At 39.9% G+C, this 17,883-nt stretch overlaps 1 protein-coding gene across 2 annotated transcripts; it reads right to left on the reverse strand.

Annotated features, from left to right (window-relative positions):
- Window positions 1-1,357: 1,357 nt before the first annotated feature.
- SLC4A1AP (solute carrier family 4 member 1 adaptor protein) lies at window positions 1,358-17,806 on the reverse strand. Of its 2 annotated transcripts, none has more exons than XM_014877245.2 (14): window positions 17,254-17,806; window positions 16,355-16,538; window positions 15,553-15,675; window positions 14,611-14,671; window positions 13,634-13,773; window positions 13,348-13,508; window positions 12,732-12,801; window positions 8,906-9,095; window positions 7,946-8,057; window positions 7,109-7,358; window positions 6,266-6,340; window positions 5,195-5,265; window positions 3,001-3,073; window positions 1,358-1,779 (listed from the first exon to the last, which is right to left on the reverse strand). In XM_014877245.2, the coding sequence occupies exons 1-14, from the start codon at window positions 17,788-17,790 to the stop codon at window positions 1,730-1,732; spliced, it is 2,097 nt and encodes a 698-aa protein (XP_014732731.2). In that variant the 5' UTR covers window positions 17,791-17,806; the 3' UTR covers window positions 1,358-1,729. The 2 variants fall into 2 exon arrangements, with proteins under 2 accessions (XP_014732731.2, XP_088017391.1); XM_088161265.1 differs by having other exon boundaries at window positions 6,233-6,340; window positions 17,254-17,805.
- Window positions 17,807-17,883: the final 77 nt, after the last annotated feature.

Consider the following 17,883-nt stretch of genomic DNA (forward strand, 5'->3'; position numbering starts at 1 on the left):
GGCAAAGTGATCATTGATGGGAGGACAACAACTTTCAAATATATTGGGTGCTTTTTTCCATGGTTTTATCAAAAGCCACCATGAAAATGACTGGAACCATCCAGCAGGGAGGACCTTTGGGTGTTCATGTGACACAATGAAGCAAAAGATGGATGGCCTAACAAAAGCAGGGCTTACCAGCAGAATCAGATGGGAGCACGAGAGAGCTGCTATGGAAAGGAACAGATGGGGAGCTTGGTCTTAGCCAGGACTATACTGCCCAGGCCCTTATCCCCAGAGATGTGTTTTCTGGCAGCAGGTCAATGCCATTTGTCTGTACTATAAAGCAGCCCCTGATGAAAGATACACTGACCACCTATTTTAGGATGGTAACAATAAAGGTGTGCTTATATGGGCTCTTTGCCCTAGTGCTTCTCATGAGCAAAAATGGCACATTATTATTTTCCCTCTCTGAAACCTGCCAGGCCTGCTACTGATGAATGGAACTCCCTTGCAGTTGCCTGGGACACCCTGGAACTGAACAAGACTCTGGGGAAGGGCTACAGCTGTGAAACCTATGAGGTCTGGCATTTTGAATAGAGAGGCAACAGCCTTTCCTAGGATTACATAAAGATATGCCTCTGCCAGAAGCAGGGAGCTTTAGGCTGCCCAGTCTGGTGTGCAGATGCAAACAAAACCCTGCTACATATGCTGAAGACTACAGGCAGAAAGATGCTGTTCTGTAGCTTGAGGCTGCTAAGTAAGGAGGTGTATGGTTCTCCCTTCACTCCAGCTTCTGATGTGCCCTCCTGTGATTTATCCTTGAGGATGTAGCCACTGGCTGGTAGGACCCCAAAGGATGTGTGTCCCTGATTTGCAAGACTGTAATTTCTACAGTTTTCCTTGCCCCTGTGTGGTTGTGCCTACAGCTATTTAAACCCTCACACATCCTGCGTGACCTCGCCTTTACCACAGCACAGGCTCTGGGACAATCCTGAGTCACCCAGGGGATTCCTCCAGACAAAGACTATTTACCAGGCGTGCCTGCAACTGCATTAACTGGCACTTTGCTCATGTTGTGACACAAGAAGAGGCTCCATTATAGGCTTTTCCCAGGATATCCTTCCATCTGTTTCTTCTGTTACCCCTGACTCAAAGAGTGCCAGCCTCTTCAGTTCTTTGGCATATCTGGACACTCACCATTTCCTGTCCACTCCATACCAGGTATTCCAACAACTGCACGAGGGAGAAATGAAAACAATTTTCTTTTCAAAACGTAAGTTGTTTTTTCTTCCACAGGAAAGGAAAAAAAAGAATCCTCAAGTTTTAGGTTGTGTTTACCATGACAGTATTTTCAAACAGCAGCCACAGAAACAAATCAGCAGTGTTTCTTATTTTAATTGCATAAACCCACTATTAATAAATTTTATCAAGCCTGTAAGTATACAGAGGTGTATTCTTTTAATATTTTTGTCTACTTTTATTTACAAAAGGAAAAATGAGCTTACGGTTTCAAGCCAAATAAAAAACCAACCAAACAAAACAAGGCTAAAAGTGAAAGAAGAGGCAGAGGAATGGGCTTTTACTTTTAAAAAAGTATCTGGAAGACAAAACAGAGGACACACAGGGAGAGCTAAGAGCCAGAGCAGCTGCTGATGCCCTTGTATTTAAACAGCATCTAACGTGTAGTGAAAGAGTCCAAAACAGAGCAGTCCTTCAAGCCTCAGATGTCCTCTGGGGCACTGGAAGCTTAGTAGCCATATTTTTCATTGAGATGAGTCTTGCCATCACCACTTTGACCTAATGGACAGAGAGGAAGAGTTCATTATTCCTTTTACCCCTCACCTAAGAGAAATGTGTATCCCTGTATGAAATAATCTCTAGGTAGCACCAGCCATACAAGCACAGATGATAAAAAGTCTGACAGGATATTGCAATGTTTTTTGATTTACACTTACAATTAATTTCAATTTTACTAACAGTGTTAAGATTACATCAGATACTACTGTTTTTTTGGCTGTTTTGTTTGGGTTTTCTTCCTGGAGTCCTCATAATGCCAGCTTAGAAGGAACTTTTGACTATTTATTGTCAGACAGAGCCAAAAAACAGAGCTCCCTCTTATGGACACAGCTTGCTGAACTATCCCAGATCAGACACTGGATGTTTCTGTTCCTGTGGATTCATGTGTCAGAGATGTGCACTATTTTCACTGAAGGTGATTCACCAGATTACAGTTTTTTTCAGTAAAATTTATTTGTATTTCTATAACCTTGCAACAGCCTTACAGAAATTATAGTAATGAATCTATCAAGTGAAGGCTAAGATTTGAACTTACTCTGAAAAACCTCTGAAAACCTATTTTATTTTCTAAAATATTTATTTCTAAAATAGAAATGAGTTTTCTATTTTAGAGGGACTGAACATTAATTACCATGTTTAAAAATAACTTCACCTAGCTAAAAACACCCTGGAACTAAAGATAAAAAATTATTCAAGTTTAACATATGTTGGATGAATGCATCAATTATTCAGTGCCTTCACTGAAGAATTATCAAGACTTTTCTCCAAAACAGATGACTCAGTGTTTGTATTCCAATGATTTTTGCAAAAAACTGCAAAGAAGCATTTTTGGATTTCAGAGACTTCTGTGAAAACTGGGAATACTAACATTGCTGGAGCACTTATCCCTAGGGAAGGTTTGAGCTTGTCTTTCAACTAGGTTATCATACCAACTACGTGTGAATGCAGTTAGTTCTCTCAGGTGTTACAAAACTGAAAAACAATCCTCAGGTGTATCTCTCCATTGCCATGAAGCTCCTACAGATATGGTCTGCATTTCACTGCAAGCCTTGCATGGCCATACAACAAACATAGGGCATAACATGCCACTAAACATCAGGTTCTAGGTAAAGTATTCCTGAATTAGCTTTTTCTCAAGGACTTACAAAGACATCCTGATGACTTACTAGGAAGATTCCTGAATTATGAGACTAAAACCAGCAAGGAAATAGTTGATAATACCTGCAGGAGGAATCCATATGCAGTAGTCTGGGTCATCATCTGGGTACTGTGAGGAAAAAAAAGGTTGCTGGACCTGCAAAGAGAGGAAAGATTTTTTTAAGGTGCTGTACCCCTCCACCAATCTGTCAGAGCCACTAAATCACTCACGAATTCAGAGACAAATAATGAGAGGTGAGGGTTATTTCTATAAGAGTCAGGGAAGAAAATGGTAATACAGAAGAAAGATCAAACCCTCAAATAGAGCCAGCTCATTTCCATTAGAGTCACAGACTAATAAAAATGCTGTTTAGAAGGGACTTCTGGAGGTCATCCAGTCCAATTTCCCTCCCAAAACAGAACCTGTCCACTTCTGGACAATTTAATCCTAATGTTTGGGAGTGTCATTTAACATAGAATTTCTTTATGCAGGGAAAAATGTTTAGAGTAGGATTTTCAGTAACTTCTTTACTGATTTCATTGCACAATACCACTGAAAACTTTGAGTTTAAGGTGACTTTGAAACTGGAGTTTATAAAAGTTCAGGTGTTATATAAGGGTAACTTTGTTTTCAAGAAGAAAAGGTCGCTCACTGTTTTCAGGTCTTGCTGGCATCTTCAAATGTTACAGCAAACCACAACAGGTCACGTGCAATGCAGTTGTTGACACAGCAGTATCTTTTTGTCCCTAGACTTTTAAGTTTTGCCACATCAGCATCATTTTCTCAACAAGTTCTGTTTTCAACAATTGCAGGTAAAAAAAATTCTACAACTGTAGAGTGCAAGACTTAAGAGCTCAAAATAATGCCAAGTTATTTAGCAATGATTTGCATTATTCTGTAGCGTCATTACAGTCTCAAGTTTTGCAGTTGTAACAAATTTTCATTCCCTCAACAACTTTCCTTCCCCAAATTAACATCTAAACCAGCTTTTTTAGAAGACTAATGTTTTCCAAAACATTAGACTGCAGAATTGTACAGCTTTTTAATATGGCTTGAGAACAATCACTTGAAAATTGTTTTTCCACTTTTACATAATTCAAAGTTATTGAAATATTAAAAAAAAAAAAGCCGACTTCTGGTTGATACTTTCCATGCAAGATCTGAGCCCAAAGGCAGAGACAGCATGTGGAAAAAGTGATTTGTGATGGGAGAAAGAATACATCTAAGCCATCTGGCATTTGGAGAATGCTCAGTGTCAGAGCAAACTCTCTGCTGATGAGAGGTGCTGACTTAACTGCCTCAGCATGAAAAACTGCCTTGTCCTCCCAGATTCATAAAAGTGGTAAAACTTGGGCTTTACCAGTATAAATAAACTCTCAATTTCTTTAGCATCTTTAGCAAGGCCAGCAACAAAAGACAGTTCTGAGACTGTGCCTACCCAATCCCTGGGTCCTCTGCCAAGACTAACAAAGCAGCAGTCAGCACACACAGGATGCAAGGATCTGAGGTTCAGTAAGTGCTGCAGGGCTAAAATTAGATTGTCTGCACAAAGAGACTGTCCCAGTGGTCAGGACTCATGGTCCACCAAGTACAGTCATCTCCTCTGATGGCAGTAAGCAGAAGGGTGGGATGCCCTCTAAAAGGAAGAGCCTCACAATAATCATTAGTCAGAGAAGATCCTTCCCAGCTCCAGGAAGGCAACAACTGACTGAGTCCCAAAATGTGCAAAGCTCACATACTTTACATTTTAATACAAATCTTATGCACAGGAGAAACATTATCTGGTACAACCACTCAAATTTAGTGATAACTCAAACTCATCTCTTTCACATCTTACAGAGAAGGATGAGGTTTGACACAGAGTACCTGCAGCTTTAGTACAGCGTGTTCTGTGTCAGCCAATATGTATTTCTCAGGCTACTCTCCAAGGAAAGCTTTGCATTGGCATTCCAAAGCCTGGAGAGCATCTATGTTCTATGACACTCGTGATACAGGAGAAGCAGCAATTAGTAACTGCCAAGTGAAAAGGTGAAAAAAATAACTTTTGTGATTGAACAGAGGGCCTCCAGCATGCCTGAAATACTGTGCTTTACCTTTTCATTGGAGATTCCAAAATCTGTGTTCAATGGCAGTGTATAGTCCTACATTTGGGTCTTAGTCAGCAGAGAAGCCCTACTATCACCAAGTTAGACTCCATCTACTTGTTACTATTTCACTGAAAAAGAGCCTAGAAATTACTTCCTCTTAAGCTGCAGGAGTCATGGTGCTGTAACTGACCTTGTTTGAGCCACTGATTTTCTTAACTTTCTCAGATGTCTCTTCAGGTTCCTTATTTACTACCTTGGATGCTGGGAAGAAAGCAGAATTATTTTATGACAAAGCACAAATGACCAATTCTACAGATAAAAACTTATAGAAAGCTCACATAAAAATACATCCATCAGGAAATCCAAGATATCTCACCACAATTCATACTTGAGAATAATACTGCTGAGCATCTTACTGTTTTTCCTAGATTTAACTTATGTTAAATACACTGCCAGTCATGTAACTGAATACAGTTTAATAAGATCCTCTATTATTGATTCAGTAATATTAACTTTAGTTAATGGCAGATGTTTATTTTCTAAAAGACACCATCTATCTGTAATCACTGCGGTGATTTAGCAAGGAAGGACCAGGAAATGTGCAGACCAATATGCTTTTTAAACAAACAAACAAACCAACACCAAACTTTGGAGTTGATGGGTGAAAAGAATTCCTTGGTTTTCTGCCAGTTAGGATTTGAAATTTTGATACTCTCATGGCTCTCTATGGGTGAGATGATGAGGACAGATTCTAAGGAGTCGGAGTTAAGAAAAAATAGAAAGGTAATAGAAGTCTCCTCCATGTGCACCCAACATTCTTCATTTTGAAGATCTGATTTTTTTGTGCATACATGCAGAGGCATCATCTAGGTCACCAGCAGATTATTACATAATTATAGGTAGCATTTGTCACTTTATAAAATAAAGTTTTATCCTTCTGTAGCATTAAGAGCTAGTGCAAGAGAATAACAGAGGAAAAAGCATCATCATATTCTCCTAAATTAATTCTCCTCATGCTGATTTTTTGAAACAAAAGATCTCTAAACAGTTTATGACTATGAAAAGCAAGGACAGCTGTAATATACTGGAAATGCTCAGTCTTTACCATACACTTATCACTTCCCAAGCAAAATACAATCTTTCATTTCAATTCTAGATTCTTTAGGCTCCAGATTAGGCTCAGTTTCCTTTGGCTCACATAAGATATTAAGTCAGTTTCTAAACTCACATGCTATTACAAAATCTGTATTGTACTGTTCACCTTGGGATTTTTCTTGTGAGGGTCCCATCTGAGATTCATTCCTCAGTACCTTTGGCTCAGGCAGAAAATCAACCCCTGTAACACAAAAAAGGAATAGCTTAGTGGGCACTGCACTAACTCTGAAGAGCAGAGTGCATCCCTGAGATAAAGCACGAAAGGGAACTCTTTGCTACATTTGTCTCAGGAAGAACTCTTCTCTCAAAAGTCTTACTAATAATTTCATCCACCAAGTGTCCATTGCAATACAATAAAAAAAAAATCTGTGATCTGCTAAAACACTTTTCAATAGCAATATATCCAGCATTAAGCCAAAAAGCTAGAACTAGCTTTCTGTTATCAAACATATTGTTCACTGAGAAATATCATTACCAAGTTTTCAAATGCATCAGGCTGATACAGAAAAGGATGGATTGGAGATACCTCAAAGGTACCTTTCCATTACCACTTTTGAAATTGTTTTTCCTCCTTACAAATGGATCTGAAGTTTTGCAAAGACATTTGTTTACTTGTTATGTCACTTTTACTGCCAACAGAACATTACAGTTGTTTTCACTTGGACGATCAATTTAATGGAAACGGGGCTTATCAAAATAGGACTTCCTTACATCCAGGAGATTTATTCACCAAAAAGCATGAAAAACTGACTGCTAAGCAGAGTTTCAACTAGAACCATGTGAAACTCAGCTGATGTCACATGGACTCCGGACTCATGGCAAAAAAAAACTATGGAAAATAAACAGGCTGGAAAACCTTCGACTCAAACATTTGAATCACACAGCTCTTAAAAGTTCAGCAGTCACAGACTGATCTTCATTACCGGAAAAATCAGAAACAACAGTTTACCGTCCTGAAGGGATTCTAGATTTTTCTTATTGCAAGGAGAGCCATCAGGAGCATGAGTTTCTTTCCCTGTTTCTTTCTCTATTGTCATTTTTATTTCCAGGTTTGACACTCTGCTGTTTACTGCATCTGCTTCTTGCTGTTCTTCCATTTCTTCCTCCTCCTCTTCCTCCTCCTCCTCCTCCTCTTCTGGTCCATCATCTTTCGTTTTTAACAAGCTTTCAGGGATGTCTGGACGCTTAACAGGCAACTTCTGCAAGACAAAGACTTGGGCATCAGCACCAAGACAGAGGCAGATGTCACAGTACAGGAGAAAGCACACACACTACTGTCAGAGACAGCTGGTAAGGAAACACTCTCAGGATGACAAATAGTTAGGGTTTAAGGAAAAGTTATTAGTAGAGATGGAAGATGAAAAAAACATGTCCAGTCCATAAACAAAGAGTGCAGTCTTTTTGTAAGAGGACACTGGAAACTGAAAAAATAATGGATATGATCTTGGCTATGAAGATGGAGAAAAACAAGAAAAGGACTGGCTGCTGAGGCAAACCACTGGTTCAGCCTCATGTCTCCAGAGTGCTTCTCTTGATCCACTGCCTTTTGACCACAGCTGTGCCCCAGGAAACTGGCTGGAAAAGGACACGGAATGGCAACTGCTGGCAGCAAACAACATCCAACAGCCCCTGCTCGTTGCTCATGCACCTTCCACTGCCACAGGCTGCACCTCCATACTGTGTTCATGCATGTGAGAAGACACAGTTGCTACCTACAGCCTCCACAGCCTGAGAAGGTGATCCCACAAACAGCCACTGACTTGCAACACTTAAAAGTCCAACTTACCCCTAGGCTTCCAGTTTTCAGTTTGAATTTGCTCCCCCCTTTCATTGCACCAAAGAGAGGCAGGTTCATCTTTTTAAGCTTGTTCTCTGCATTCAGACTGTAACTTCCACCCCTAATAAAAATTAGACACAAAGGAAAACAGTATACTAAGTATCAAACAAATCTTACATATACAAATCCAAAAAAAAACCGGGAAAAAAAAACCAGAAAAAAAAGAAAGGTCTGCCTATAAGAAGTGGATATATAAAAATCCTTTTATTTCTCTCCCACTTGCAGCATCCAAGGAGGTTGCTTCAAGAGATGACTCCTCCATCCTACATATATGTTGTAGGATTCAGACACATGCCATACCAGGAAGCAAAAAATAAACAAAAAAGGAAAAAACCCTCTTTATCACATAGACTCCCTTAAATTCAACTGCATATATATACACACATATTTATATATAAAAACATACTAGAAGACCAAACCTTAATTTACATGAATGGGGTAATTAACCTCTAATCAAGTTGCTACTAGTAAATGATGAATCCAGCACACACCCTCTCAGACTGCAGTGGTGCTGCTAGGCAGTAGCTGAACAGCCACTACATTTGACTTCCAAATACATTTCACAGAGTGAAAGTGGGTTTTGTGTTGTACATAGTACCTGTAATATTCTTCAGTTCCTTTTGGATGCACATAGGAAAAAAACTAAAGAAGGTAACAGTCTGCTTCCAGTCCTTTACTCATGTCATCCTGCCAGCTTGGGCTGGTCTGACTCCAGTGTTGTGCACTTCCCTCAGCCATGGATGCTGCAATAGCCCAAGGCCCAACAGCTCCTTAAACAGATGAGCCAGGTAGTTTGGAAGGCTTGTCCTGCTTTTGTGACTGGAAAGCTGCCTATTTACCAGGCTTGCACAACTGCTCATGGATAAATAAAGGGAAAAGTAATTGCTTCATGTTTTCACCAAGACTTACTGGGGCTTCAGCTCAGGCAGTTCTGCAGGCTTGACAAGCTTTATTAACCCTTTCAGCCTCTGCTGCTCTTTCTTCAGTTCAAATGACCGCAAGTGAAGCTTCTTTCGTGCCACGCTGTCTAACGTGCATCCTGATTTTATTTCTGTCATGAATTCATCCAAAGAATCTTGAGCTGCTGGATGGGACTGGACTAGGCAAGACAAAGGGAAGAAATATAATGTTATGGTGGGGTGATAACTGTAATAATCAGGTCCTGCCTTTAGAGAATAAGGTACATAGGAACAATTATCCTCTCTGTGAGTTTCTGTTGAATAGTGAAATAATGGAGGTTGTTAGGCCTGGAAAGATGAAAGCATTTCTCCTAACAAAACCCTGAAAGTAAACTTTAATTCACTTACCTAAAAAAGTCTCTCTTAAAATGGCATGTTTCTTTGTGAGTGCTATTCCTGGTTGTTCATCTCACTTCTAGATCTGCTCTCCCTAAAATAGTGGCTTAGGGATTTTTTTGTAGTCACAAACTAAAATAATCCCAGCCACACAAAAACCTACACCACTGCATAGGGAATCTGATTTTGACTTTCCTGGAACGTTTATGCCATAACATTTGCAAAGTGCAAAATCAATCAACGCTGCCTTCTACCCCTGCAAAGTGCATACAAATCATATTTCATGCATTAGGCCAATCACAGAGAACTTACCTTTGTTTTGACTAGATTTTCTACAAGAAAATTGTTTTGAACTTGAAAAAGAGTAGTGACAGTCTTTCTACTCCAGCTAATTTCAAAATATTAACAATATTATGCATATTTGACTAATTCAAATTAAACTCAGGAGGTAAAACAAAATCTCTAATGACTAAGAAAAATAAATAGAGTTCTAATATCTGGATTTAAAATAACCAAACAAAAAGATCCAGAAAAATGCCTTTCTTTGGCTTGAACAGTGTTTCACAAGTTGTTATATGGTATTCAAAAATAACCTGGAGGCAAACAAAGAAAAATGTTCTTGCCATAATTTAACAAGTCTTTTGACAGATAGTTTCCTGCTTTTTAATGTTAAATGAAAAGTGGCAAATCCAATATGTATTTTCTGCCTTATAAGTGTTTTTGTATATATGCCCAAGCGTAATTATTTGATCAGTGAGTTATTTTCAGTTCAGCTTGAGCTAATTAAATAGCATTTGAAATTTTAAATACATAAAAATAAAACAGACTAAGTTATTCTAAAGAGTACATATTTGAGCAGTTTTGCAAGACTTAATTAGTGAAAAGCCTAATAAGACTCATGCTTACAAATGGATTCAATTGAAAATTATATTTCTCGTGTAAAACAAAACTGTTTACCATTTGAAAATACATGAAAGCCGTTAACCGTAATTGTTCAGATATACAGAATTAACAGGCTTCAAAAGATAAGAAACAGTTGTAGCATCCACCTCTCTGCAAGCATAAATGATGACAAAACAAGTCATAAAAGAAATTCTGATAGAAATACTCTTTCTTTTCATCACAACTATTTATATGAACCAAGATAAAAACCAACAATGAAAAGGTATTGTTAACAATGCCTGAACCTCCTTGCAGGCAGGAGCTGAGCAGAATGATAATTTGATTTAAACATCAAATTACAAAGACATGGTTTAGTGAGTAGTCATATTCTCCAGAACAATTAAAGCTCCACAATTAATTGCAGAGCTCAGTGTTGTACTGCAGAGCACTGTAAGTGCTTCAGTCAGTGACTGATGCTGAGGGAGTCACATCGCCCCTTCTTGCAAATTGGATTCTCTGCTTGATCCCACCAACAGTGCCTAACACCAGCTAGTGCAGCTTGCAGGGTTACAGTTAGCATTCCTTATCTGTTGCAGCAGTTTTCTATACTACTGAAGTAAAATCTGGCATTACTAGGAGCTGAATCAATCATGTCTATTATGCTTTATATGCCAGCGACAAAAAGCTACAGGGCTATTTACTGCACCATCAACTTATTGATATTCTTCCTGAACAGGCAACCAAAGATGAGACTGAGCTTATATTGATATATATATTTGAGCTGCATTCAGCAGCATCAGTGAATGAGTGATACCAAGTCAGTCCAACAGTAATTAGTTCTAAAGAACCCCAGGGAACAATTTGTGAACTTCTGAGACTTTTTTAGACAACTACTTAATATCTCCAAGTGCTTGGTAAGAGGTGTAGCAAATTAGCCTGTCATTCACTCACTGGTGTCTCTACACTCTTGTCTTTAGGCTCCAAATAATCATTTAGAGCAAACAAAAGTGTGTTAAGGTTTCAAAACTATATGGAATGCAGCAGTTTTGCTGGACAGCTCATGACAATGGTAGAAATGTTCAAAGGCCAATAACCCTACTCCTGGCTTTCTCAACATCTGTGATTAACCTAAAGCATTCAAGATTAGAGAAAACACAAGGATCTAAAACACCCAAACAGACCAGCTGATTGATGCAATATTTGCTATGTTTGTTTCACCCTGGCCTAGTTCTAGGAAGTTCCATCCAATACTGAATGATTCTGTACTTCAGTAAGTGCCAAGACTGCACTTTTTTTCAAGTCTCTAAACTAGCTGTGTAACCACCTCCACTTACAAAAACATGGATTTGGGATTGCTAACACCATGTTAGCAGAAGTATAAAAATGAACTGACACTCTCTTCACCCAGTCTCTACTACAACATAATTCAACAGTCTTGTTGAGAAACAGTATCAGTAGAAACAAAGGTATCAGAATATATGAAAGCTTGGAATTACACCTCTCAGACAATCTAAACATTAGCTTCCTTTGTTGGTCAATTGCTAATTACTTATCAAAAGTATAAGGCTGAAAACAATTCCTTCAAACACACTGAACATCAGTTCGAATGCTTGGTGGAATGATACTGCTTTTTGAACAGGGATCTGGTATAATCAATCACCAACAAAAATGTTTATATAAATGAGTTTTGGTGTGGAGCTGAATAACTAGAAAGAAACAAAGTCATGTAATGCACAGAAGATACCCCAGCTGTCACACTACTGCTTGGAGAGAAACTTCTGACAAACTAATGGTGCAGCCTTTATTAATGCCAACTCTGTTAAAAAGGTTTTTGTGTGAACAACCAGCCTAAACACACTTCCTCTCACCTTCCTTTTACACCATGAGACATCATCAGTAACAGAAAGCAAAATGCAGCCATTGGTACAGTTTGCTTTTAAACATAACTCACTAGCAGATACCATCACTGGTCTGGAAAGGCTCTGCCTTCAGAAGCAAAGGCACCCTGATGTACTGGCATGTTCACTGAACATATGGGTTAAGTGTCAACTGCTTTACCTCCATATTTCTCTCTTCCCACCTTTCCTTTATACAGCATGTTTACAGTGAGAAAAGTGAAATAAAATATATTACCTTTTCTGTGAGTTTTTTCGTCCTCCCTTTATGTATGTTTTTTAAGGGAGTGGAAAAAATAGTGTTCCTCAGACTGGGTCGCTTTCAGCAATATAAACAGTGATAACACTCACCCTCTCAGAACTCCAGGACTCTGTACACTTGCCACCTTATTTTAACTTACATGCTGCTTGCTTTGAAAAAAGCTGCATTCATTAGCAAGTGACTATAAACAGAGTACATAAACTATTGCATAAAGACTGTAAGAATTCTCTTGAGTTAACTCAGAGACCTGCAAACTCTCCTATCCTTATGTGAAAAGTGGACACTGAAAAAAAACCAAACCCAAACCCCAAACCTTTGAAAAGAGAAAGCCCAAAGATAACTTTTGGCTTCGTATTTTTCTTTATGGAAAGCACAGTGATCAAATCAGCTTCATGCCTTACCTTTCCCTGAAACCTTCAGCTTCTCTGTTATCTCAGAAAGCTCATTTTCTGCTTCTTTTAGCTTTGTGACCTATGAGAGAACAACATGCTTAGAAGACTTTATCTTGTTAAAATCTCATTTTAACAGTTACTCAAGTATCCTATCAAATTACTTCCACTTTTCTACTTCTGAGCTTTGACCAGGACTTCCTGGGCTGAAAAAAATTAGAAGTCTAGATTATTCCTAAACAACTTCATTTCTTGACATAGAAAATTATTTAAACCATTTCTGAAACATGACAGCATGCATAATTCTTCTGCAGCAGTGTTATACCACCACTGAACCCCTAACTCCTCCTATGCCTCACACCCTGTTGTCTTTGTGGGACTTATTGCTGTCATATGCCTGTCAATACAGGATTTTTATTCTTTGAAGCACAATGAGATATTTCTTTGGGATGTGTCCTGTGGACTTAAAAGCTTGGAATTATTTTCCAATTATTTAAAACTAATTTTAAAGTATCCTGTTCTGGCATTTCCTTCATCCACTGCCAGGATCTACTAATATTTCTTCTTAGTCATAATATAATACAGGCATGAGAGAGCAATCCTGACATGTCAGAGTAATTATTCTTACCAGAGAGTCATAAGTCTCTGGTTTGTCTTCTATTTTACCAGCTTTCTTCATTCTGTTCAGCCGTTTCTTTTCCACAGCACCAGTTCGATCGAGGAAGGTGTCATCATCACTGTCATAAAAATCCTCATCTTCCCAGTTCTTTGATTTCCTTTTTCGGGATACTGAGAAAGGCACAGGGGAAGGCAAGAAACAAAATGATTTGCATACCACTCAGCAATAAAGCAAATTCAAGATAGCAATCTCAAATCCCTAATTTAGGGCATTTAGAATGATCACGGTTATTTACCTGCTTCTTGCCTCAGTACTCCTCGAGCATCGAGCAGCCTGCAAGCTTCCAGTGCACATTGTATCATTGCTTCCTTCTTCTTTCCTGAATGGAGAACCTCTGCCACCAGCTGCTTCCCTGATGCATCATCCACAGGCAACCTGTTCAGTTTGAAGGATCAGAGAACAGCTCAGATACAAACAGCTTTTCAGGGATGCTACTCAGATATTTTACAACGGCATTACCATTTCATTTTAATCTTTTTTTGTGTTAAATATTTCCATTTTTCATTTCATACAGAACCAATCATTATTTCTAATAATGAAAGTCAATTTGCATTTCACTGGTCCAAACAACAATTTTTCCTTTATTTATTCCATTAGAAATACAGGAAGTTAAAAAGTTAAATGTCAATGCCTGAGTCATTTTAAGCACAGATATTCTGTATCCATACAACATGAGTAACAAATAGTTCCCATGATGAAGCTAAGGATTTTTAAGCAGTACAATCATTACCATGTTGAGACTTGTTGACTTAATTTCCACCTCACCTTTTCCTGTCTTATAAAAGAATTCCATTAGTGGCCTCTAGCAAGAACCCCTCAAAAACTGTCTTATACCATACAGGAACTGAAATTGGGCACACAGTAGAATTAAGCTTAGGGTTTTTGTGATCTTTCTCGTTAGGAATTGAAAAAGATGTTTCCTAGTTTCTTCTGTTGTATTTCAATTTCACATATTGCTCAAAACAAGGGGAGCTGAAAGAACCTAGACTCTTGCTTTCCCAATTTTCATCCCCTAGGAAAAGCAAATCCTGTCAGACAAAAAAGGAGCACAGACACTGAACTAGGCACTGATCCTTGAACTTCTGTCTCAGTATCAGGGCTTAAGTCTAAATCTAGCTGGCTTCCTTGCCAAGTGTGACACAACAAGTAATTCCTTCAGCTTTTGTTTGCAAATTCAACAGTCAACTTCCAAAGGAATGGAGATGTACATACTTGATCCTGCATAGCCAGCTGTTGTGTCCACGATCATCATACTCATATTCTAACTCTTCTCCTAGAGAAGAAAACAAGGTTGATGTAGTAAACAAAATTTAAATAAGCAGGAATAATCTTTACAGCAGAGACGAATGTCATAGAAGACATGAAAGAATTTAGAAGAATTCTTCTAAACAAAAGGGATAACAAGCTCTTATTACATACCATGATTTTGCCTAACGTGTTTTTTTTTTTTTTAAAGCCATGGGATCTTCAGTTGGTGTTATGCTGATTTGTTTTGTTTTTTTTAAATCAAGGCTTTTTCAGACCAAAAATTCTCCAAGTGGCCTGTTTAGGAACATATAGCTCAAAGAAAAAAACCCATCTTGTCCCTGTATGTATTAAAGTAAATGACACTGAAGCAACAGCAGTTTGCCATCTGAATTCACAGATACTGTCTGTCTTGAAGATTGCTTTTTCACTTTACCAAGTAAGTGAATATTCTTCAAATTTCACTAGCAACCACTGAAACTTTAGACTACTTAATTATTGCCTTTTGTCTCTTTTAGTTTTTCCCATTTTACAGTCATACACACTTACAGCCATCTCCAAAGCAAATAGTCTGGAAATTGAGGGGTTTTGATTTTTCTGCATAGCTTCAAAGCATCGATGAAGTTTTGAGTGTCACTCCAGAGGAACACAAGCTGCTCACTGCAGTTTGGGAATTAGGAGCTAAGTCTCAGATATACAATGGTGAGCCAAGTTTTAATGAAAAAAACCCAAAACAAATCACCACAAATCTCCAGCAAAACTTGATGAAACAAAAAATGTTACCCACAAGTAACAGAAAAGTTTTGCTCCCACATGACACCTTAAATCCTCCTGCAAAAATAAACAACAAAATAACACTTTGCTAAGTAAAAAACCCCCACATTTTATAAAAAAAAAGAAAAAAATTACCTTCTCTATCAAAAAAGCCCTGTAAGGCCTTCCTAGGATCTTTCATATAAAAAGCATCTTCAACATCCTGAAAATCAACAGCAATAGGATTCTCTTCAGCCTCATCCTCCTCAGCATCCTCACCTAGAAGATATACAAAGTCCAAAAAAACCCCATGAAACATCAGAAAGAGAACACCAGTATATTTCAACTTTCATTTGTTTGAAAGAAGTAGCATCTACATCATAAAATTACTTCCCTTACCTTTATTATTCCTGTACCCAATAAAAAAAATATTTTTTTGCTATTAGTTATTCCAACATATGATTCAGTTTTGCAGATCAATGTCAGTTTCAGTACTTTCAAAGGTTTATGAGCTTATACATTTTCACTCAAAAAAACCCAACTCACTTTGTTGCAGAAAGCTCATTAATTATAATTTATCTAGCTCTAATATGTGGACTTCCTGTTTAAATGTAAAGACAGCTATACTGCATAGAAGCCTCAAGCAGTTAAATTTCACCTCTTGGACAAAAGTGTGGACATCATCACAGGAGCAAATCAGTGAGCATTAATTAAGCTCTAAGTTTCATGGCTTTTTATAGGCACAGGCAAATTATCCCCTCCTCTTTAAAAGGAGCTCATCGGATGTTAGCTCGTCACATACCCTTCTTTTTAACAGCAAAAGGATTAACTTGTACTCAAAACCTTTGACTGGATTGTGACTCTTGGCAGCCATTTGGAATATTAACCCTTATATTCAGTGAAAATGGGCTTACAGATCTTCTAATGCATATCAGTCAATCAATACATCATCACTTACCCATGCCCCATGAGCAGCTCAGATCACTGTTCTGACTCCTTTCATTTCTCTCTTCTTTCTCATCTTCCTCATCAGAGTCCTCTCCCAACATTGTCTTTTCTAATTTTGCTTGCTGCTGCTTGCGTAGTGCCTTCAGCTCAGTCACAGTTAGCTCTGACTCAGACTCCTGGTCCTCTTTGGGTCCCTAAGTCAAAACAGAAAATTAGCAGAAATGTTTTAAAAAAAACCCCAAAGAAGTACTTCCAGTATATATGCAGATTACATATAGTAACATAAACACATCATTACACTGCTCTTCAAAAAGAAGAATTATTTGACAATTAGTTATGGTTTGCATACCAAAATATATTAGTTTTAATGGCATTTTCACAAGCAGGGCAGGGAGAAAAAACATTATTGTGTACTAGCAGCCAGATCCATCTCACATATAACTGCAATTAACAAGGCTAAAGGCAAAAATTCCCATGAGAGCTACACGGGTGAATCTGAGGAATGAGCAGCTTCTGAAATGTGTGTACAACACATAAAATGCTTGTCCAAGTCCCTACTAATAAACACTCCCCTTATTCACAAAGAAAGATTAGTTCTTTATTTACTGGGTCATCATACTGCCAGAAATATGTTCTTAATACATCACACTGTTGGAGAGAAATGCTTTTTGCATTGACTCACTGCAGCCCAGCAGAAACTGCAGCCCCACAGCTCACTGCAGAGCCGGCAGCAGATAGCCACAACTTTTCTCCCAGTAAAACAACCACGGCAGCACCGGACTGATTCCCAAACTGCCTCACACCTCCGGCAGTCACCCGCTGGAGCCGGGAAAAGTCCTGAGCCTGATCCGGGCAGCCTTTACCACCCGCACACGCCCCGGAGCCGCCCGAGCCCGACTCCCGGCCCACCTGCAGGAGGAAGAGGCGGGAGCTGCCGCCGAAGCGCAGCCCGTGGCCCACCCGCACCCGGCAGTAGGTGCGGGGCGGCACCCGCGCCTTGTTGAGGAAGGTGCCGTGGGTGCTGCCCAGGTCGTACACATAGAAGCCGGCGGCATCGTCGCCTCCGGGTTCCTCGGGGGAGCATCCGGCGCCGCGGTACTGCAGCACGGCGTGGTGCCGCGACACCGACGGGTGCTCCAGGGATAGGGCGCAGCCGGGCAGCCGCCCCACCAGGAACCAGCTGCTGTCCTCCAGCCGCACCGAGCCCAGCAGCACGCCGCCCTTCAACACCTCCAGCCCGTACCCGGAGCCGGCGGGCGGGCGGCTGCCCCAGGGCGGCTCCTCGTAGCGCGGCGCGGGCGGCGCGGCGGCGGCTGTGCGGGGGGCTGCCGGCGGGCTGGGCCCCGGATCGCCGGGCCCGGGGGCGGCGGGCAGCGGGCGGCTCGGGCGCTTGAAGGCGGCGGGCTCGGCGGGCTCGGCCTCCGCTACCTCCGCTACCTCCGCCATCTTCCCGGGTCCGTACCCAAATGGAGTCCTCCGGGGACGAGCGCCGCGGCGCTGCAGTGCCGGAGGTAGGGCACAGCTCCTGGGGTCGCTCCG

The sequence above is a fragment of the Sturnus vulgaris genome, chromosome 3 (assembly GCF_052056855.1).
Source record: "Sturnus vulgaris isolate bStuVul1 chromosome 3, bStuVul1.hap1, whole genome shotgun sequence".
NCBI lineage: Eukaryota > Metazoa > Chordata > Aves > Passeriformes > Sturnidae > Sturnus > Sturnus vulgaris.